General features: G+C 42.0%; 1 protein-coding gene across 1 annotated transcript in view; it reads right to left on the reverse strand.

Annotated features, from left to right (window-relative positions):
• LOC109029692 (T-box protein H15) overlaps positions 1-24,396 on the reverse strand; it is an 86,949-nt gene that overhangs the window by 5,013 nt on the left and 57,540 nt on the right. Inside the window, exon 6 of the mRNA XM_019040274.2 lies at positions 4,636-4,712. Coding sequence (XP_018895819.2) covers positions 4,636-4,712 — 77 coding nt within the window. The remainder of the gene's footprint in view (positions 1-4,635; positions 4,713-24,396) is intronic.

The raw sequence follows: 24,396 nt of genomic DNA on the forward strand, positions 1-24,396 counted from the left end.
TTTTCAAATCTGCTACCCTTAACAGATCGGTTGAAACTACAACATGCAGGATTTCTCAGATGAAAATCGGTGGTTGTTCATTGTCAGCACTTCTGATAACGTATCAATGGGAACAGTGCAAGCAGAGACAACAAATTTTATAGACTCCTCACTGCTATTTTCTCAAGTATGTAAAAGTTCCAGTGGCGAGGCATACTTTGCGATATATTCACTGATCTGCCTAAACCTATAGAAGAGGCTAGATAAACAGGGTGTTCCCAATGAACACCCTGATAATCGAGTCTCTTCCACAGTTTCAAATGGAAGAATGTCGAAAATCGATCATTCACGCCTAGCCACTAAAAAGTTCCTCTCGATAGCCAACTCTCAGATACCGTTAATGACTGACCACCAAAAAGTTGAGCTTTCGGTTTAGCAATTCGAATCTAAATTGAAAAATAAAACTCGCCTAACAGAGTCCTCTCCCACATTTGGACATTTTGCAATTGGGATCTAACATTTCTAGCTCAGTTTAGAAAAATGTATGTATGTATGTATGTATGTGTATGTATGTGCCGCTTTTATAGCGCTCTTTGGCACTCTGTGACCCCTAGCCGCCAAAGTCCCCTATCCTCTCAAAGCCCCTCAGGCAGTTGGCAAACCCTCATTTCTTCTAAAACCCCCTGTCGCCACCCTTTCACTGGGCGTCCCCTTCGTCTCCTCCTAGGAGCAAGCAACTTCTTTGGCAGCCTTTTGTCCGTCATTCTATTGACATGACCATACCAGACAAGCCAGACAACGTATGTGCCATTATTTTTCCCACGTACATTAGTGTTTTTCAACTTGAGCTAGAAATTGTAGTTCCTACTTGCGAAATGAAATCCATTTATCATTCATTAGTAGGCAAAAATTTAATTCTTAGCTCGACAAGTTGCTCTTCAGCCATCTTAAGGTGGTAAATAGAATTGAATCCAGCGGCGAGGGGACTATCGATTCCGTTCGACTATCGATATTTCCCCATTTGAAGCTATGGTGAAGAGTCAATCATTAGGGTGTTCGTTACAACCACCCTGTTTATCGATTCTTTACCATAGGTTGAGATGACAGATCTATCGATGTATCGCAAATCACGCTACGCCACAGGTTGAATCCAAAATTTAACTTTCGCCTCACTCGACTTCATCAAATTGTTAGAACGGGGTCTCTAAAATATACTCTCCGAGTGCGAGTTTCAAAACGTGCGGGGAAAATGGGACTAGTTTCTCCACGATTTGACAACACCGGAGGAAATGCACACGTGCAATTTCGTGCAACTCGCGAGCTTCATCGCTCACCTGTCAACGCGCGCCTGCACCTCGTGTTTCACTCGCTCAGTCTTCTCATCGTCTATTTTTTTCTTTCCTCTGCATTTTCTTAAAACGCCTGAAAGTCATGTTTCCCCGAGAAGTTTAGACTTGTATGGCAGCTCTATAATGCTCTGTATTACGGTGAAACTGGAATACGAGGGAAACTTGGTCTGTATAACTTTATTACTGGGTGACATTTTGAAGAAAATTATTAACTTTCCTCCTACCCTTCCTCCTTGGCGGATCCAGCAATTTGGCAACACCAGATTTCCTCCATTTAAAACCTATGGAAATGTATCGATTCTTGGAGGGGCCAGGTGCTCCGACAAGAATCGATTATTTAGCATAGGTTTAAATGGAGGAAATCTGGTGTTGCCGAATTGCTGGATCCGCCTCCACCCTTCCTGGATGAATTGAAGTTCAGATGGCGATGATTTTGGTAAGGAAATCAATAGTTATTCTACCATTTACTCAGAATAAGTCAGAGCGTCGCCTTACATGGCCGTATGGGGGAAGTACAAACGAGCGGAAAATACCCCGTTCAATTAAGAGCGATGCATTCCCATGCACTTTCGGAACGATGTCATCTTAGAGGCAAAAGTGTTTTCCCCGTGTATTTACCCGTTAGTTTTACATCTTGGCATCGCTAAAATTACTGCTGCAGGAGTTAATTCAGCATTTTGTAAGTTCTCGCACACTTTTTTTTACATCCAGAATGTTAAATCAACTTCACTTTTTTTTCAGTGCATCCTTCAAATTTGTATAGGAATCGTCAGGTGAAAAAAGACGGATCCGCCGGGGATTTCGCGAAGCCGCGGCTTTTCTCGACTTGAAGAGGGACCGGAAGGTGGCTTTAATGGAACAATGGCATTCCTGGCGGCGCGGAGAGGAAAGACAGAGCAGAACAATCAGATTGACATCAAACATCGACAGGAAACAGAGGCAAAGAGTGGAAAAATGCAGGCTCCCGCACGAGTCGGAGCCGGACAGGAACAGCCGGAACGAATCGCTCGCGCCCGTCTTGGTCGTGGCTACTAATTAAAATGGCATTAGTAAATAAGGCGCTGAGTCCTCCTCTCCAGCTCCTCTCAACTCTGACAAACCGCACACCTATTCCGTCGTCCTAGGGAAAAACGACATATGAACAATGTTCAATGAACAAATGTTCATTGAACATTCGAGAGTTGCCAAATTATTCCGGAGGAAAGCTACACGGAGAAAAAACTTCGTGCGTGGGACCCAAAGTTCAGGTCATATGGATTTCTGAAGTTTTCAGATTGAGCATCCGAACACTTAAGGTCCAGCTACTGAGGTTTGAATCACACGTCTGAAACTTCAATTCTTACATCTGAGGTACTTCGGTTTTCGCATCCGAAAAACTTCAGTTCTCACATCCGAAAAACTTCGGTTCTCACATCTGAAGTACTTCACATGTAAGAACTGAAGTTTCAAATGTGTGATCCGAACCTCGACAGCTAGACCTAAAGTGTTCAGATGCTCAATCTGAAAACTTCAAAGATCCATATGACCTAAACTTCGGGTCCCATGCACGAGGTTTTTTTTTCTCCGTGTATGCATATTTTTTCTTGAAATTTTCACATACACGGAGAAAAGAACTTCGTGCATGGGATCCGAAGTTGAGGTCATATGGATCTCTGAAGTTTTTGAATCGCGCATCCAAAAACTTGAGGTCCAACTGCCGAAGTTCGGGTTAGACATCTGAACTATCTGAAGTGCTTAGGTATGTACCGGATACTTCGGGTGTCTGACCCGAACTTCGGCAGCTGCACCTCAAGTTTTCAGATGCGTGATCAGAAAAATTCAGAGATCCATATTATTACCTCAACTTTGAGTCCCATGCTCTAAGCTTTTTCCCCCGTATATTGTAGATTAAATTGCAAACAAAATTGTCTGAAAAATGTGCAGAAAAATATCCACAATATTCCCAGTCATTTCGTATTTTATTTACTAAAGGAAATATGACAACGTTGGAGGGCTCATACGGCATTCTTCCTCTGCACGGTAGTATTCTCCTGTGCTACGGAAAAACGACGTATTAATCAGAGTTGAGACATTTTATCGGATAAAACATAGATTTTCTAGGAATTTAAGATGGCAAAATATTCATGAATCGAGAATCTCCAAGAAAAAAGTGAATTGTTTCATCCGAGGGTGCTTCATGAGCTGAGTTCTCAATTTTTCATGATTTTTTTCTGAAATGGGAAATTGCAGGAAAATAAATTTGAAAGCTCGAAAATGTGCCGCTTTTCAACTTCATCTTGCGGCATTTCCAATTTTGATACATGTATTCTGACGGATTAGGTTATTTTGTCTTGCTTTCACTAAACATTGTTCAATTTAAAAACCAAGGATATCTTCGCACTTAGTTCTCTTAGCAGTTTGTCAAATTTTAGACACTTGCGAATTCTCCATTGAATGAAAAATGAGTGTTTCATCAGAGGAAATTCGGCAACTCCCTAATGTTCATACGGCGTTCTTTCTCAGCGGGGCAATATTCTTCAACGCGCGATTAATGATAAAACGAACCGTTACACTGCGCAAGAAACAGCGATGTAAAGATGAAAAAAAAGACATGAACATTTAAAAGGTGGGGTTGGAGACAGAGTGAGGAACAATAAAGGGAATGGCAAAATATCCGGCGGAAGAAAAATGACGCTCACCACGTATAGGAGATACTAAAACAGAGAAGGGAGGAGTGTAAATGAACGGCCGGGAAAACAAAGAACACCAAAAACACTGTTAGGTTGCGCCACCTCACAGCAACTAATTAAATAGTTTACTTTGCATCATCCATCCCTTTTTTTTATTCAATTTTTCCCTCGCGGATCAAAAGAGAACTTGAACACTTGGTGGATAAAATTCCTGTAATAGATTTCTAATACTGCCCTTATCATGACTATAGTAAACGTAACGAGATGCTGACAGATATCTAGTGGACCATACTGCCGTGATGAGGAAGAACGCCGTATGAGCATTCGGGGGTTGCCAAATTTCCCTCGATAAATCATTCCTTTTTGAGGAAAATCATGAATATGTTTCCTTAAAATTTTCGAGAATTTCAGGTGAAATTGCAAACAAAATTATCTGAAGAATTGGAGGAAAATTATTTAAAAATTTTCCCTGAAAATTCATGATTTATCAAAGGAAATCTGGCAACGCCAGAAGGTTCATACGGCGTTTTTCCTCAGCACGGCAGTATATACCTAAGTGCAAAGGAGCTGGCCAATAGATAATGTTTCCGCCTGATTTAATTGAAGCAATAAACGTAAAATAGAAAACTGTAGATTACCTTTCAAATTCAGTCAGTCTTGAAGAGTCTCTAAAACCTTTGGCGAATGGATTGCAGTCAATTTTCAACTTTGTGATCTGAAACAACGAAAACGTGAGAACTGTAATGAATCAGTCGTGGTAAATATTTTGATCAAAACGAGTAAGCATCTTGCGGGTGTAAAATACGGTCGCGTGAAGGTGTTCACCACACGTAATGAGAGAGGCCATCGCGGCTTCGATTCTTTAAGTAGGCAACATGGATGATTGTCAAGCACTTATAGTTGCATTGAATGGTTGTCGTGTTAAATACATAAAATCCGTGTTTTCAGCCTCGCTACTGGCTGATTTTCTTGAAACCACCTCTCTCGAAACATAGAAAGTTTCCTTTTTTTTGTTTTCCTCATTTTTCTGTATGGAGTTTGTACATCTGACAACTGAAGACAACCCACTAAAATTTCATGTGACAATCATTTGCCAAGGTACAGAATAAAATATACGATTATACCAATCGACATGTATTTTTATTCTCAAACCTCGGCCACCATCAAGTATGTCTCAGGTTTTTTCGACATTTTTTTTCCCATTTATTTCTCCGACCGATAATGGCTCAGTTCTGAGCCGAAACGTCTCGGTGTTTTGATGTGTATTTTTAGCTGTGTTTCCCGTTCTTTCTCCCTTTTTTTACATGTCGTACCATTGTCGCGGGCTGCTGTGTAAAAATTCGTATCAAAGTATTTTTTTTCTACGAATACTCATGAATGAATGAAAAAAAGACAGACAATGCTCGATAGAACTAATATCATTGGACGTACTGATGCTGAAAGGAACTACGTGCTAATGAGTGCTATTCTGAAAAAAACGATCGTCATTAATTTGTGACGATATCGAATTCCTTCAGTGTCATAACGCTCGTTAAAAGCCTCTAATATATTTGTAAAAGACAGCATAAAACTCTTGTAACCCTCAGCTCATGTATACAGAATGCTCTGAATGAGTGTCTTGACTTTACTAAGTAAATCACCAATAATAATTTGAATCTGCGTATGATTATATTCAGCCACCTATACCGAGGCATTTGAAAAAATGTTTAATCTGACTATTGCATGCGTCATGTGCATCTGAATCCCATGTGTTTCTTTTTTATTTTATTCTCGTGCACCCGGTTGCTTTCAGCATAAAAACACCCACGCTATCGTGATACTTGGATCGTTGGGAAGCTTCGAAGCTACCCTGATAGTATAATAATCCTGTTAAGTGCGCAGAGAATCTCAACCGACTCGTCTTCATTAGGCGGTTGGAAGAACATGATTCCAGCGAGAAATATTTGCATGGAAACAACATGAATATGCACACATGAAGGCCCATGTGCTCGGGAGTATATTCCTAGAATGTTCATAATCATAACGACCCTCGTTCAGCACGGACACCGTGTTGAACACGGAAAATAATTGAGGGAGCCAGAAGCGAGGCATGACTGATCGATTATCGATATTTCCCCGTTTGACACTATGATAAAGAATCGATTATTAAGGAACACATTGTTTATCGATCCTTTTCCATGAGTTTCAATGGCAGATCGATCGATGTATCGCAAGGCACGCGGAAAATAATAGACGGAACTAATTAAACAAGATAATTACACATAAATGATGATGACGGCGGCTGAAAGGTCGCGCGCAAGGGTTGCATCCGAGGGACAAAGTCGCTCACGATTAACCCCTCCGTTGGATATAATTCACGTTACATCTGAATTGGACTTGTTTGTGCTAAAAGGAACTATGAGCATAGGGTCGGCGTGGAGCATAGTTCCTTTTAGCGTGAATACGTCCAATTGGAATATGCATAAGTTGGAGTGGGTGTTGCGCCTGCGTCGTGTGTACATGCGCGTGTTCATATTTTATGGGCGACCGCCACGACGACGACCTACCGCCTCTCTCGGAGACATCTGGTGGACACGGGGCTCGTAAATCCTCTCACCGATCAATTGGACGGGTGAGAGGTGCGTGAAACCCGTGTTGTTTCATCGTAATAACACGTGGTTCCTCGGTGAGCGCCTACTGGATTGTCGTGTTGTCGGAGCAACTATGTGTGTCATAGGCCTAATTATCGGTGATAAGTCATTTTTAATGATTTTTAGATTTTTTAATATTTATATGATCTCTTGTGTTTGATACTGGATGGCCTGACAAAGTAGGATAGGCCCTGATAGAAGAAAGAGAAGAAAAAGAAGAAGAAGAGGAAGTCGTTTTTTGCTGTGAGCTTTCATTGAGGTTAAGTTGGACGGAGACAAAAAAAACATTAAAAATGTGGCCCGCGAGCTGTTTAAGTAACAGCGTAGTACAAAAGTGCTGGGTCCACACTCCTCTGCGGGGAGATCCACCCAGAATGCGAATGTTGCATGTGTGAGGAATTTGCGATTTGACTATTGATTCTTATGTGAATGTTCGCGAGAAACACGATGGTTCCACTGGTTTTCTCTAAAATCAACTCCCAAGCTCAAAAAAGCTCTCAAGTCTAGGCCAAAATGGGAAGAGATATCCACGCTATCCTGAGAGTCCACCTCTACATCAAGACAAATTCTTCAGTTTTAGAGTCCCCAAATAAAGTGGCAGCCCTGTCAATGTATTTTGCTCCCTAACTTTGCATGGAGAGTTTTTCTTGATGTAGAGGTGGACTCTCAGGATAGCGTGATAAATCCCCTCCAGTTTGGCCTCAACTTAAGAGCTTTTTTTGAGCTTAGGAGTTGATTTCAGAGAAAACCAGTGACACCGTCGTGTCTCTAAGAATAATTACCACCAAAATAGAGATTGGCGCCTCCGTGTTTTGGAAAATAATCAGTTCAATTGCCGTTTACGACGTTAATTGTTCATTGTAGCCAAAAGTCAAAAGAGGCAATCTTCGAGTACTTTCATCGTAATCCACATTCCTATATCGTATCATTCCTGATTCGAACAGATGATTCTTCGATCTTAGAATCTCGATTCCCTTGACAAGCCATCAAAACCAATTTGGCCGCGATAGAACGACACGACACGAGCGTCTACCCGCACAATCTCTTCATTTTTCAAGAGTGGACAAATCATTTCGAAACTGGGCTGCTTCGGATATGAATCCGTGCTAAATCATTAGTGCCGACACTTGCCCCCTCCACCCCTCCCCGTCCTCAAACAACGCAACCAGCGGCGGCAATGCCGGTAATTGCTTGAATTTATTGCGTACGCGACCATTTTTTCCTGTCTCTCTCTCTCTCTTTCGCCCTCCTCCAAGTGGGAGTTACTGCGTTTCATTGTTCCCGTTTTGATTTGTTTTGAAAGGAGACTCTAACCGTGAAACGCTCGCTTACTTCATCGTCGGACGGAGGTGAGGAGAATTATCCTCGCCACCCAGAACTCAGAGAAGTGTTAAAAATGATGTTTCCCCTCCCCCCCCCTCCCCTCCGGCCGCTCACGCGGGCACTCTTGCATTAACAATGACAAAAAAGAGGAGGTATTAGATAAAAATGACAATAATAACAGGTACGGCATTATGCAGCGTGCAGATATACGGGGGGTTTCGTTTTCTCGAGTGAGACCAGTAGCACTTGCAGCTCGGCCGCGGCCAAACATTAAAAATTAACATAGTCGTAAATTTCCCTCCGGTGCTGCTGAGGTGCACGGCAGGGCTTCCAAAGATTAATTTTTTTATCACTACATCTGTACGGTGGCAACTACGCGTTGGCTCTTCATCATCGGGCAACGTCCCCCCGCCACCCCCCCCCCCCCGAACTCCCCACAGGAGTTGGTTTCCAGACGCGGGTAAAGCCTGCAATTATTAAGATAATTTTTGCATGAAATATCTTCCCCTTTTCAGTCCGCATACGTGCTGGCAATCGGTGGGTGCTGAGGATAACGTTTCACGCGGGCAGAGAGGCTGCCTCACACTCGCGCGGTGGGTTCGCGCATGCGCTTATAAAATGAGCATCATGATGAGCACGGCACTGAGGAAAACGCCGTATGTAGCATGGAACGTTGCCGAATTTCCTCCGACAAAAGAGGAATTTGCCAGGAAAATTTTGGCTATTTTTCCTAGAATTTTTTATAGGGTAATCCGTGCGTTTCGCTCTCTTACGCTTACAAATTTTCGGGGGAGATATTCGTAACTTTTTTCATAAATAAATATTTTATCGAAGGAAGTCTGGATCCTTCAGAATGGACGTACGGCGTTCTTCCTTAGCTTGGCAGATAACGAGATGGGAGCCACGGAGCGAGAAGAATATAAGTTCAAATATTTTCATTGTTAACGACAGCTCACGCGGATCTGTGTGCACGAACTCTGGCCGTATCTTTGGTTTTTAACAGGTCTCCACGTCACTTTTGTGGCATTGCGTTCGTTTTGGACTCCCGGCTGATCTGGTGTGTCACTCCTCATAATGCTGGAGTAGAATTCGTCGCTTTTACGGCGAGAGGGAACAACTGCATTCCAAATTGGATCTTCGGAAACGAGGAGGTATATCGATGGTTATGGTAAATTTATAGCGAAAGTACGAGCAAGCATCGGAATATCGAAGCACATTTCGCTAAAATACTGTTTTTTTTTCTTTTTTTAAAAAAAAATTGAGGTTAGAATTTGGTCTTCCGGTGCAATGGTCCTTATGGATATAGCATAGTGTTTCATAGCCATGCTAGAAAAGAGCAGTAAAACCGATGGTGGGACTTGAATAATCGATTATATCGATATTTTCCGATTCGGAGCTATGGTAAACCATCGATTACTAAGGTGTTCTTTGCAAACACCCTTATAACCATAATAAACATTTCCATTATTAAATGATGGGACAGTCAACTCTTCGCGAAGGACACCACGCCTCTGAGTGACATCCGAATTTTTTAAATAAAGTTATCTTCAAAGTCCAACTTATCCAATAAAAATATATTAACTGATTCAATTATCACAGTTAGCCTCGTTTCATATATCGATGGCGAAAATGCGGAACCATGCATCTCCTTTCGCACCGTTGCAGACTTACCAGAGAAAAGACCAGTCAACGTTATTTTTTGAAAATTCCTTGAAGTTTTCTTCTTTTTTAACAGAATCTGTATAAATTTCAAGCCATGAAGTTGGCTCAATTTTCTTCGAAAAAATAAAATACAAGCGGAAATTTTGTAACGCCACGATGAAGTTACGAGGTTTCGCACTTTAGCCATCGATATGTAAGAAAACGAGTCATGAGAAAGCAGTGAGTGCGTACAAATTAGTGTTAATCCAGACAAAACAGTAGTATGTTCACATGTCTCGGGAAAAAGCATACCATGTCCTGCCAAATTCTAAACATAAACTTTGTCAAAACATGACCACGCAAGTATAAGGAAGATATCACATAAATACTACTGTCTTGCCTAGCATGAAATGTATAACGCCTATTTTATATCGTCGAATGTCAAATTTATCGATTTTTAACCACCTGAGCAATTTATAAGCCGCTTTTATATTGTTAGTGACATTGTTACAGCAGAGGCCTCGTTCGATTAAGTTTTAAGCTTGGACTCCACATGATCTATATTTTCTCGAAACTTCAATTTTGCAATTCGCTCTTCGGGAATGTGGCAAATCAGATGAGGACTACTACGTTGCGTAATGCCCGAATCGGGAAATTTGTAAACCGTATGGATTCCCTTTCGAAGGCCAATTGCACCTACTGCATCAAACCCTGGTTTTGGGTTTTCCCCAAGCCGCGATTTTGCAAGGACTCACTCGAATTTCAGTATCAACAAAATTTTGCTCAGGCCTAATTCTGGATATTTCCGATTTAGTATGATTAGTGTGTTGATTGGCATTATCAATCAGTGGCGAGGCGCGAATGATCGATTTTCGATATTTCCCCATTTGCGGCTATGTAAAGAATCGATCATTATAAGGTGTTCATTGCGAACGCCCAGCTGTTTATCGATTCTTTGCTATAGGTTTAAATGACAGATCAATCGATAAATCCCAAGGCATATCACGCCACGGGAGCGAATGGGTATTGCAAACATTACCCGGTCTACCCTCAGTAATGTAAAAAAGTATATTGATAATCACATTCCAATCATCATCCCTGAAAGTTGCTGAAAGTTTCAGCCTAGCAAGTATCAATCTGAAAGAGCTTTAAAATCGGAAAAATGGTAGGTTGGGTGGGTGCTGTTGCATATTTTTCTCGACTCTCATTCATACGGTGAACAGAAAAATAAAGGGACAGGGGGGGGGGGGGGAGGCCACGTGTAAAAAAGAGGGAGGGGGGCACGTGAGTGCGGCGCGGCGCGGCGTCGAGTCGGGCGTCGGGGTGCCGAGTGAACGCAGGGGCAAGGTCCCAGATTGCGTGCAAAACTGGATATTTTACGCTGAGTTAAGTCGAGAAGAGAGCACACTCTGGCAGCAATGCGAAGGGATCAAATATCGAGAGCTTATACGTAAGTAATGTGAGAGACTCTCCACAACCAGGATCGGAAACGGGGCCAAAAATATAAAAAATTAAGGGCTCGCGCGCTGCATCCTATCATTGGCATGGTAGCCAAGTGGTGAAAAAATTAATTGATGTGCGGCAAGTTTCAAGTTCACGAATGTCTCCCCTTAATATGTGGCAACGATGCAAAAATGATCAATATGACGATTGATTTTTGTGTTTTTATACAGTGAAAAAAAAAACTCTGGCCGTGTAAGCCGTGCTTACAGGTTATAGACATACCGCCCGCTTTCCGGGCTCAGAGACCGAATGTTCCGGGCGTAGCACCCGGAGCAGTGGAGGGTACGGCTCCAGCACTCGGAACTTTCGGCCTCTGAGCTCGGAACGAACGGTATGTCTATATAGCTCGTAACTTTTTTTTCAGTGTATTCGTGGGGGAATGTTAATGATTTGAAGTAAAACAAGTCATAATGCATAGTGCAGAGCCGCTGCCACCCTGCATTGGGGAAAAAGTTCAATTGTCGAGACTGCATTTTATTGGTGCATATAGAACATCAAACTTTTTTCGCTGAGTTAAGTAACTTTTGGAGAGTTGAGCTAATATTCGATTCCTATTCCAAAAACTTTGGTTACTTATGCCAAAAAGGTTCGGTGTTCAACATTAGCCAAATATTTTTCTCCGTATGGGCTGGTTAGAGCTACATCCCTGCATGAAGATTTGAAATTTTTAGAAAAATTGAACTATAAGGTCAATTTTAGAGCGTGAGATTTGACACTAACGCTTGGCTGACTGCTACGTGTGTGGCACGAATCTGTATCAGTGTCTAATTGGGGTTAAAATTCGGGACGAACTTCAGAAGGGCTGGCCGGGAGCCGGCAAAAAGACGGCATTGAGGGTTGTAACCCGATCAAATGCCCCTCCCCCTTGAGTAAGCCGATTAAAGTAAGTCAAACTATTTCCTTTTCGTTAGGTGTTTTTAATTAGTCACACTCGGGAACGAAAATAGGAAACGCCCTCATAAGTAGGTCAACCCACTGACTTAATCCTTGGGGTGTGTTCCTGGTGTCATTGAAAAAGCTCGAATGGCTCCTCCTGTCGTAGTGGCTCCAAATTTAACTATAAAAGAATGTAAATTTTATTCCGATTGGAACAAAATAAAATTCATTGAAAACTGTGCAGGCATGCAGCATTCAATGAAGTTTAAAACTTCTCGGCGGAGAAACAGTAGTGCCCCTCATACCCTCTCTGATCCGAATGATCCTTTCCCCGAAACCATAATTTTTACCTTTGACTCAATGGGATTATTTACCCATAATGGAGAATTTGCAGGTGTCTGCAATTTTGTGAAATCCATGTTTGAAATGAAACTTCTACGGACACTAAGCACGAGGATATCCTCGGTTTCTAATTGGAGGAGATACGACCGAAATACTGAATCTGCTGAAGTACATGTGTTTAAATGGGAAATGCCGTCAAATGACGTCACAAGGCGATGAATTTTCTCTCTCTTAAGTCTATTTTTATACCATTTCCCATATCAGAAAGAAATGCCTTAAATACTGTAAAACGCCAGCCTTTTACGCACTCTCAGACCCTGGTAAAAATTGGCAGTAGAACCTGTGTTCCAAAATACCATAGCCTTACGACCAGCTGTAAGATTTCCAATAGCTTCTATAGCCGGCTACACAATTTCTTACAGCCTTTTATAGCCGATGGCGATTAAGCAACTCACAGCCGGGCGAGAAAGTGTATGCTAAACGTCACTAATTACGGATGCTAGGACTTAGTGAGTTTTTGGACCACTGCTCTCTTTTTGGGCCATAGTATCTTGATTTATTTTGCGAGGAAAGCTCCGTACTTTTGATGGATGCCTGCCATTCCTAATATATTAGAGCGCTTTCAGTTTCGTATGATACTGTGCAATACCTCTGGTGTGAAATAGTTGCTTCAAGCGCCGTGGCACGCTGCGGTGCGGCAGGCGGGCAGCCAGCGCGAAACGCGCATTGGCGCCTACAAACCTAACAGGGATACTTCACGCGTTGCGCAATGCGTGAAGTATCCCTGTTAGGTTTGTAGGCGCCAGTGCGTCACCGCTCCGCTTTGTGTAAGGCTCTAATATGTATTTAGCGGAGTCAGCGTTATTCAACTCATGATTTTGAAATGTTTGCACATTCTGTATGGATTATTCTCATTTTAATTGATGAAAAAAAATATGTATTAAAGGAAAATATAACGCGTGTTTTGTAAGTATTAAGGTGGTTCCGTATCAAACTTAATAATTTCCAAAGCACACGAATTTTTACATAATTTCTTATAGCCTTTTATAATCGATGGCGAAAAAGCAACAGCCAGGCGATAAAGTGTAAAGCCCGGCTATAGGAACTATCGCCCGGCCCGGCTGCATGATTTTTTATCGCTTCGTATAGCTGTCCCTATGATTTTCTCCGCATTTTACAGCCAGCTAAAGGATTTTTTGTAGCCTTCTTTAGACGGCTATAAGATTTCCAATGGTATTTTGAAACGCAGCTCTCATCGCCAATTTTTACCAGGGGATGAAGCGATATAAAAATTTGCGAGCAAAGTCGCCATTAAGGGAATACGATAAATTGATATAGAGATGAGTATAAGAACGAGCCCTTCAATTGACAGAAATAACAACTCTGAAAAGACGAATCCGTGCCAAGTTAAATTTCACACATCCTAGATGCTCACGTTATTTTATTTTGTCTCTTCTTTTTGTATGTTTCGACCTCAAAGCAGTCGCAGACCTCACGCGTGTAAACATTAAACGGCACACTCGCTTGTTAGTCATTAAGCGGCGCTGTAACTGTGCCATGCCATTCCCTATTAAACAATCGTGACGAAATACAGGGTGTCCCCTCAGGCTCAAACCGTCACTCTGCAGGAATATTTTCTGTAGATAAAAATCAGAATTTTTTCCCTCAAGAAGTTTTATTCAAAAGTGCCTTCCACCGAAGCTGCGCCAACTAGCCCACCCATAAATTTTTGGTAGAACTATAGTTTTTCCTGAATTAAAACGATGGTCATAGAAGGAAGCTAATGGAAAATGGTAATTACTCATATTTTTTAGTAGTAAATTCATTAATAGCCAGAAAAATTGAAAAATAATAATGAAGAGAGATTTAGGGGATCCAACCGAAGGTTCAGTTTAACAAACCATAGTCTCAGTTCACCCAGCCGAAAACTTTGGCAGGTATGTACATAGAGAATACTCCGCACGTGCGAACCAAATTTTCTCGGTTCGTTAAACTAAATCTTCGGTTTGAAGAACTAGACTACGTTTTGCTATGAGGAACTACTTACGGCTCACCCATAAAAGCGCATACTTACACGAAGAGACTAATAGCACACATGGTTTTTCTAAAATTAGCCAGACATAGCAGTTTCTTAACCACGCATACTTCAATTTGCGACGTTACAAATCTCCTGTCACATAACAATATCCAAAGTAGACTTACTCGTTTTTCTCAACATATCTTCCGTTAATTCCAATTTTTTACGAAATATTTAAAAGTTTTTTTTTTTTTTTAAAAAAAAAAAAAAAAAAGTCGATTAGTATTTTTATGTAATGATGAAAAACGAGTGAAACTTTTCAAACCGAAAAATGAACCGTATCAGAGGCCCAATACTAAGTATTTTCGCTATGGCTGTGTATACTAAGCACCAGCGTGTGGCGCAGTGCGATGCATGCGCTTTGCGTGCATCTTGGTGCGAGCAAGAAATACCGCCTTCAATTTTTTTCACGCAACACGCGCATCCATAGAGCGCGAATAGTTGCATCCAGGTGCTTTGGTAAACTTAGCCTCCTTTGGCGCATCCATTGGATGCAAAACTAAAGACAAATAGAAGCGGTCAGTTCGCCCGACTGTGGATTCAGTCCCCTGAAAGAAAATTGTCTACCGAATAATTCGCTTCGTATGACCGATATTTTTTTCTCTCCATAGAGGAAAAAAAAGTAGTTTGCATTTCGGGCATCATGGACGTTTCCTGCCGTAGGTCGGCTCGGAGATTTTTATAATCGATTTCCTTGGTAATGGTGTAGTTTATGGATAAAATTCATACTATAAAAAGTGTTTGAAATTATATCACAAGCTGATTTAAGCAAAACAATCGGACGTTGTGGTCCATTTTTCAAACTTCGACTTTCGGATTTTGCTTGAGCACCTGTACCGACCTACGTCACGGGGTAAACAATCCTCAAGATGCAAACTCCTCCTTTTTTTTCTCCATGTTTCCTCCGCGCAAAACAAACGTAACCGAAATCTGCACTCCAATTAAAGCAAAAGTGACACGCTCGTTTTTTTGTTTTAAACTTCTCCTCCGGACAGCCCTCCCTCCATACTCTGAGCGATCATTATCCGAGCACACGACAGACGACAGAATCTGTAAATTTACAACCGCTCATTAATAGCCCGCGTGCCGGCTCGTCAAAAACCGCCGCGGACGACGCGAAAGCGCAGGCAGAAGCGGTGAGTTGTGGAAGTCGAAGAAATATCGACGTCCCTCTCGCGTAACCGCGTACGTCAATCCCCACGTGAGCCTTTCTCTCCATTCAACTACACGCATTTCAGGGCTCACGCGCGGGTAGAGTTACGCCCTTACGTCAGAGGAGCGACGATATTTAGTTGAGCATGGCAATTAAAAGTCGGCGGGAGTGGGCGCGGGGCCACGGGACCGGTGGGAGGGGGGGGGGGGGTCAGGTGAGGGCTTTGATAGATGTGTCGGGCTCAACGAGTAAATTTGGGTGGGACGCGCGACCGACGACCTTCCGCGGACGATTTGAGCCCCTCGCGGCCCCGGCGTCGCGCCCTCGCGCGCATTCTGGTGGCTAACTAACTCACTAATGAGTGCTAATGTGGCGACACATTGGGTTGGCACCCGCGCTTCTCCTCGTTTGCGATAGTCCTTGTTGCCCGATCGTCGGCTCCTCAGGTTTAGTTAGGTACACGATCGAATCGAGCCATCAAACTGAAGCTCTGATTGGCGGAAAAAGGCCTGAGGTGAGGATGCAACCAATGAGAGGCCCAATTTGATGGCTCAATTTGATCGTGTAACTGGACCTTTACAAATCAAATTTTGGACAGAGTACTATTGGTCAGGGATTGGATCGGTCTTGGATCTTTGAGGGTCAAAAGCTTGGGAAAAACCTCCCTCTTGGACCCCTGAAACCCCTCTCTATTTCGGATTTTGAATTTTGAAATCATGGAAGATTTCAGCGCTATGAATTGTGAAGATCAGCCAGTTTGTATGATTTTTGTCTGAATCCGTCCTTCAAAATTTAGAACAAATTGTGATTCGCCCCCAAACATTGCGAGAAGGGGACTGTGGTTCCGATTGAGGCACTTTTGAAGGAAACTTTTGAAGGAAGTCTTATTACTGAGCGTGAGCTTGCAATCAATAGTTAATGCTCACCAAAAACTGGAGTGAAAAAGTAATTTTGTGTAGAAGTCATAAAAAAGCCTTTATACGGGTGCTTATAAAAAATCTCCTGCTCGAGACCAGATAAAACAGCCTTCACTATTTGTTCTTGGTAGTTTCATCAATGTTTTTGTAGGAAAGCGTGAGCTCATCGGAAAACATGAAAATTATCAAAAACGGTTCATTTTTGCGAGATTCGTCGATTTTGAAACATTCTAGGAACGCATTTTATACAAACCACTGTGGTCTTCAAAAATATTTAACGCAGTAATTGTTAAAAATAATGCTCGTGAAAATTTTTGGATTATTTTTAGGTGAAATTTACGTATCCTCAAATATTCGTAAAAAGTCCCCAAAAAATACTGTGTATGGCGCAATGCGTGAAGTATTGCTGCACTCTCGTAGGCGCTAACATGATTTCTGCGCTGACTAGCGCAGTGCCTGCGACCGCACTGTGTTACGCGTAAAGCGTGAAGTATTTCTCTACCTTTGTAGGCGCTAATATGCGTCTCGCGCCGACCGCGGCGGCCGCACTATGTTTGGCGAAATTGGAAACGATGATACAGCAATGGATTTGAAAAAAACTGTAGAAATAGAGGAACTTTTGATACATTGTTCAAGTCATAAGGTAATAAGGTCAATAAATACTCTCAAAAAACTTTCAGCCATGGTTGACAAACATTTAGAGTGGTAAAAACTACGACAAATTTTTAAAGACTTTTTGACTCCAGAATTACAGCTTGTAACATCGCTTAGGAAAATACCTCAAACGGCCTCCAATCATCATCATTATTTATAAAAGTTATCATCTTAAAAGTTACGAGTTTTTTTCAACTTTTTATGAAAGTTATTGCTGCAAGGGATCCCACGAGCTTGCACTTTTGTAACTCATTTGAGAAAATTTCAACAGTGCACTGGAAAAAAAACACATTGGATCTAGAGTCCAGACTCTTAAAAACATCGACAAGAAAAAATACTCTTGATTCAATCAGATTTAAGTTTAAATAAAGAACCAAGCCTCTTAATTTGAGCGGATTTCCTTTTGATTTAAGCTTAAATCTGATTGAATCAAGAGTCTGGACTCTAGATCCAATGTGTTTTTTTTTCCAGTGTGCGAAACAATTTACAAGAATGAATTCCGACTCGGGAAAGTAGGCAACGTGGCGCTTCACCTTTCGCTACGCCCAAGTCTTGGCCGATGAATTGTGCCGCGCTTACGATCAATCGACTTTTGGCCGAGGATCAGCATACCTGAGGAACACCTTCCTCGATACGCAATAATTGTGACAGTTTAAACTTTATTTTTGGATCGGGCTCATCATAATCACCCGAGCAAATTAGACGTTTGGAATAAATCTCCGAGCCGCGCTTGGACTGGACACCTCATTGAAGAGGTAATTTTAACTCGATGGTCCGAACTGCACACACCTCAACAACACCGACAGGCATTTGTCGTCCTCGAGATGGTCGCAGAGGTAGATACGGACTTTAACGCAACGTTTAACCACCACATCAGACTGAAAATTTGTTGAAAATTTTGAAATTTCAAGTCATTTAATGGGAAACGCGTCCTATTTCGACAGGGGTGCTGATACTGCTCATCAGGCTTTATTGGAACTGCATTTTGCTTTTCGGAGCTATAAATTCTGGCTCATCTTCAAAAACACTTATATGCCTAGGAATACTGATGGTACATACGTTTTTTCTTATCTGAGCCAGAAATTGTAGTTGCAAAATGTAGTCCATTTTGCACTGAGAGACTACGGCATCTGGCTTATTTCAGAAACAAAAGCAGCTACTGGTTATATGCAGATAGATGCTTTTATGAATGCGCCGGAAAAGTTAGTTCCTAATTGCAAAATTCAATCCAAAATCGCTCTCAATCGAGAGGTAGTGATAAAATTATCGACGCGTCCAAGTGATTGTGGCGGCCGAGAAAGTTTTCCATTCATTTTTTTGTTTTTTGTCTTCCGTGCAACTATGCAATTTTCGCACTTACCCACCTCTGAATGACAACCCGTGATACGTACCTGATGATACGTACTTGAGGATTCGTGCCTGAAACCCTAATATCCTGCTGAAACGTATTTTATATTTTTAAGGAAACACAGGGCGTTCAAAAGTATCCCATCATACATCAATGAGAGCTTCGCATCGATTGTGAAAACTAAAGGTGTCATAATAGTGTCAAAAAATTTTAATCAAGTGTTGACTTTTTTTTGCAAAAATCTAACGCTTTGCAGAAAGTTGCGGAGGTCTCGACCTGTTTGCACCCCTTTATTTCACTACGCGCTACGAATCATCCATAATCTCAGAATAATAAATACTTGTATAAAAGAGCACTTAGAAAATGACGACGAAGAGGCCATTTCTAAGTAATTGTGAATGGACCATGACTTATTAGGATTCAGCTGCAAAGTGTTGCGGTCTAACCATAGGTAGAGTTCAGATGCAGCTCTAATTAATTGGAAATGCACTAGAGAAAAAACACACTTGATCTTGAGTCCAGACTCTTAAAAACATTTACAAGAAAAAATACTCTTGATTCAATCGAATTTTTGCTTGAATTAAAACGAAATCCGCTTAAATTAAGAGGCTTGGTTCTTGATTTGAGCTAGATTCTGATTGAATCAAGAGTACTTTTTCCTGTCGATGTTTTTAAGAGTCTGGACCATAGATTCAATGTGTTTTTTTTTTTTCAGGGTGGCCATTTCATCCAATAAATTGTGGCTGGAGCATAAATATAAGCATTTGGACGCAATTTTTTTCCACTCGACGGTCGCGTCTAGATCTGGCAATAGTGAAGGAGCGAAATGTAGAAGCTTGATGGCCCAACTTAAAAATGGAAGTTAAACCAGTGACACGCGATGGAAATTGAGGATAGATGCGGATGAAAGTGGTCAGTCGTATCGACAGCTGCGTGATGGCTCCAAATCCTACTTTCGTTAGATACGTATACGTATACACGTCCACGTCCAGCTACTTTTTAAGCCTTCCCAACAGCTACTCGCACTAATGGGCCAACTTGTCAACAATATGAGCGTGCATACATCTCCACGCGTCATCGAGTAATCCAGAGCCCTCATCGAAAACCCCCTTCCTCTTATCCCGCTGCCCCCCCTACCCCTGCTCCTGCGCACCAAGGCTTATCAATTCGCATCACTCAAAGTTTATCCTATCCCTAGCTGAAAATTCCCATTTTTTTCGCGCCTCTTTATCCCCTCTGATCTAAAAAATATTATTTATTCCCTTTTTCGAGCGTATCTCTGGCTGGCAACCCTACTACTGTGATAACAATCACGCGGTTAAGCCCTCAGCAGAATTTGTCCGGTTCGTTCGTTAAACAAAGGTTTCAGTTTTTCCGGCTTGAAAACACTTGACTGTTTTGTTCTCCTTTTTTACAATTTACCGCGCTGATAAATCTGGGATAAAGTACATTACAACAGGAAAATACCGAAAATAGCCGAAAACAGACAAAATTAACCGAGAATAAACATATCAAAAGCAACAGGTGATTGAAGACGTCATAGGGAAGAAATCCTGGAGGATCCACCAGCCCCCTCATAGATGTAAAGGGACCAGGAAATCAGGAAAAACCACAATGTTTTAAAGGAGATGGGAAGAACTTAAAATTTCCGCACCGATTCTCGAGAAGACTCAGAGGAGATCAAAACGACTACATTTTATACAATGAGGAACTAAAAAATCTCGCCCGTACCTAAAATCACGTATCCGCATAGAAAAACTAAAAGCACATATATTGTTTTTAAAACGAGGCAGTAATAGTAATTCTTATTTGCAAAATTAGTCCGAAAGTAATATTGCCCACTTTTTTCTCTTTATCTTTTTATCTTTATCTTTCTCTTTATCTCTTCAAATTTTGCGTACCTGACGTGCAATAAAGCAATGTGATGCTTGAAAATTCTTGCGAAAGTTTGTGCGACCGGACAACCCTTAGGGAAAAGATTACCTGGACGACCGTCTAAGAGATGGGCACAAAGCTGGCTCTCTCCTCCTGAGGATAATGGACGATTTTATGCTGTTTTTATTGATTTGATGAGTTTATTTTTTGGCGATTTTTAGATTTTTAATACTTATATATAGTTTATTGTGCTCGATACTGGATGGCCTGACAAACACGGCTATGCCTCAGGCCTTGTCTCCACGGGACGTTTTCATGGGATTTGTCCCAAGTTCGAATCGCAAGAATGAAACTTCTGGGATTTTTCCCAGTTACCATCTCCACGGGACGAGGCTCATGCGATCCTGCGACAAGTTTGCGCGGGAAGGTAAAGTTAGTAAAAATCGAATGTTTAACCGGGATTAACACAATTGACAATTAGATACATCATTTTAACTAAACAAACACGAACAATGGAGTTACCAACAAAATATCGTATATAGTTCGCTTTAACTTCTTCTCCCTCTCTCAGTTAGTCCTAGGGGTAGAGGGACCATACTTGGTACTGGAAAAAATATTGATTGACTCAATATTTTTCCCGACTTCGTAAGTGGGATTTTTCCCTGAGACAAATCCCGTGAAACGACCCGCGGAGACTAGGCCCAAGTCATTAGGAGAAGACGAAGAAGTAGAAGTAGAAAATTCTTAAGGAATGTCCTAAAACCCTAAAACGAACAGTTGATCGATCGACTATCAAATCGTTCTCCACAGCGCTGAGGAACCGAAGTAAAGGAGTAGAGTTGAACCCTTACGTCAAAAGTACACGGACGAGAACATCAACGATGAACCTGCTGAGGCCACTTTGTACCAGGTTCAATGTAGTTTCATCGAAGCAATGTTTAAGTTGCGAAGCTCTTCGGAGCAGTTGAGCGTAGCCGTGCGGCGGTGCGGCGGTGTTCTCAAACTATTGGGTCATCCCATTTAGTTAATTGCGGTCATTCGGGAACAACCCCGACAAGTTCACACTCAAACGCGGGGCGCGCAAATTGGTTGCGCATCGATGCGACGATTTATGGACTCGGGCAATCGATTCAAGCGCCATGTTTCCCTCGAGCCACGCTTCCACAAGCGAAGCGCGACGCCGAGTTGACCGCGCCGAGGGAATCGCGCTCTAGATTCCCTTTATGTACTGAAATGCCGGAATTGCACGCTGAATTTGTCCTGTCTTAAATGTTAGTTTAAATTTAAGTCTTACGCTCCATAGCGCCCAGATCGAATAATTTTAAAGGGAGAGCAGGAGCTGTAGTTTGCGCACCACGCGCCGTTTCCTTTCGGGCATCAATTAGAGTGCTTATGGCAGTGGCCAGCGCTCCAACCAGTTCGCCTTCAAAACTCGAGCAGGCAATATGAGTGGCTTAGGAGCTGTTTTAGTTGCTTGCCGTAGGTTGGCCACGATCAGAACGTTCATTCGGTTTCCGTATCATTCGCGCATCGATTAGAGGGCTCAGAGCAATGTTCAGCATCTCAACTAGTTCGCCTTCCTTGAGCATGCAAATTGAGCGGCTTAAGAGCAGTAATAGCCGCTTTCTGTAGTTAATCTGAGTTTAAGACGTTTATTCTCTTTCTATGTCATTGGCGTATCAATGGAACTCTTCCAATTTTTCACACGCAAAATTTCGCGACAAAAAAATGATGCTACTTGTTTTTTTTTCTGAAACAAACTCCCAAGCTTTTAAAGAGCTTTCAAAGTCGAGACCACATAATGGATGGATCTAATCTCTTGCGTTTCAGTGACAGTCCACCTTTATATCCAGTCAAACTCTCCATACGTAAAAATATCTAGGTAGCTGATACGTCAGCAAGATCTTTAATTTGTAATGGGATCCAAAGGCTGCAAAAACATCCACTTTACTGATGTATTTGCTCCTCATATGTTGTAGATGGAGGGTTTGACTGGAAATGGAAGGGGACTTTAACCATACCGTAGGCGACCTGCTCTTTTATGGCCTTAACTTCGAGAGCTTTTTTTGAGCTTGAGACTTTGTTCTAAAGAAAACCAGAGGCGCCACCGTGTTTTTCATGAAATACTACATAAGAAGTAATGCTTGATTTGCAAGTTCCTGCGGCGTGCATGAGCTATGCGTCTCCATCGTCTAGGGCCGTAGATGTTTAGGTTACACTGGTAAAAAAAAAACCTCTTGAACCAATGCCACGGTGCATTGACTTAAGAGTGCAGTTTCTTGTCGCCGGATTTAAGAGTCTTGAACTCTTGTTTCAAGCGGATTTTGCATTGAAACAAGAGTCCAGACTCTTAAATCCGGCGACAAGAAACTGCACTCTTGAACCAAGAGGTTTTTTTTACCAGTGATATAGGTTAGGTTAGGTTAGGTTAAAAATCCTTGTATCCGTTGCCGCAGTTAACTTCACGTCGCAAGCCGCTTGTGGAATCGTGGCTTCGCAGAGTAGTGCAGCGGTTAATAACCAAGCAATGATTGTCAGCGATGCACCTCTGTTGCGCTTCCCGCCTTCGAACAAGCTCTCTCTCGACGATGTAGCGATTTCCACGGTCCTCTCGGTGAGTCGGCACCGTCGCAAAGGCAATAAAGGAGCCCCGTGCTGAAATAAGTTGTAACAAAACTAAGTAGTTAGATGGTCGTCATTGTTTCTGGTCGAGCGATTGCGGCAGAGCGAAAGAGTCACTAATCCGAAAAAAGTAACTCCTTTAAAGGACTATGATCGTTTTGAATCCCTGTTGTCAGATTTTGGCTGTTGTTTCTTAGACTTTCAGCTTGCAAAAGTACCGCGACCTTTTTCCATCACTTTGTTGAATACTAGGCAAGAAAATAAGTCGTTTTTGGCGAACTAAGCAGAGCCTCTTATTCGTGTTTTCGTACCATCGTGTTTCTCGTGAAATTTTACGTGTGGAAAGATACATAAATCACAAATCCTTGACGTATGCAAAAACTCAATTGACGCGTGAATGATTCAGAATGCAAATAAACGTGGCTAAACGATGGCAAGCAACTATTACTGCTCATGAGCCGCTCAAATTGCTTGCTATAGTTTTGAAGGCGAACTGGTTGGAGCGCAGGCCACTGCCACAAGCACTATAGTTTACGCGCGAATTATGCGATGGCCAACTACAGCTCCTGATGCTCTCCTTGTAAAATTACTCGACCTGGACTCTCAAAATCACTCAATGTTCTTCAACCAACAATGAGGAAGTCAATCAAAAGTCACTGAGGAGGCCGATGACTTGCCTTGTGTAAATAATCGTCCATGAAGAAATAGTGAATCTCCGAAAGCAAAAGTTTCCATATTTCACCATAATATTACAGGAGAGTATGTCTTTTCATCTCTGGAGTTTTTGTTGGACCCATTGTTCATACAACAACCCATTGTTGTTGTTGTTGTATAATTCAAGTGTATAGAGACGCTTTCCAAAAAACTCCCGGTTGAGAAGCTCTCCAGGATCAATATAACCCACAAAAAAACTAACTAAAGATATTAACCATAGGTTATTCTGTGTTCTACCTACCATTTTAACACAAAATGTCGGTTACTTTTCTTTAATGTGCAGATTCATCTCTCTACTAAACCGTCTTTTTTAAAAGACCCGATATAATACGACCAGCGGGCTGATCATTGAAATTAATAGACAAAGAGGACATTGGGAGAATGGAGCAATCTCATCGGTTGAAACGGGTGTTTCCTATAACTAAGGGGCTAACTACAGTGTCTCTCGTGGGTTGCCATCGGTGAGCCCATTACTTACCCCTTTTGCCCATTGCAGCCACCCACCTCCTCCCATAGGATCGCTATATTTTCAGTTTGTCTTCATTGTCTATCGCTTTGTCTAGCAATTTCAATAATCGGCACGCAGTTCGCTCAACGCTATATTTTCTCCCTCGAATTTTGAATGGAGCATCTTACCTGTACATAAGGTAAAAGTTGGCAACGAGGTAGAGAGCGGATTCCCGTGAAATATCATAGGGAAACCCGGGCGTATTAAGTAGAACAA

The sequence above is a fragment of the Bemisia tabaci genome, chromosome 7, assembly GCF_918797505.1.
Source record: "Bemisia tabaci chromosome 7, PGI_BMITA_v3".
In the NCBI taxonomy this organism is placed as follows: Eukaryota; Metazoa; Arthropoda; class Insecta; order Hemiptera; family Aleyrodidae; genus Bemisia; species Bemisia tabaci.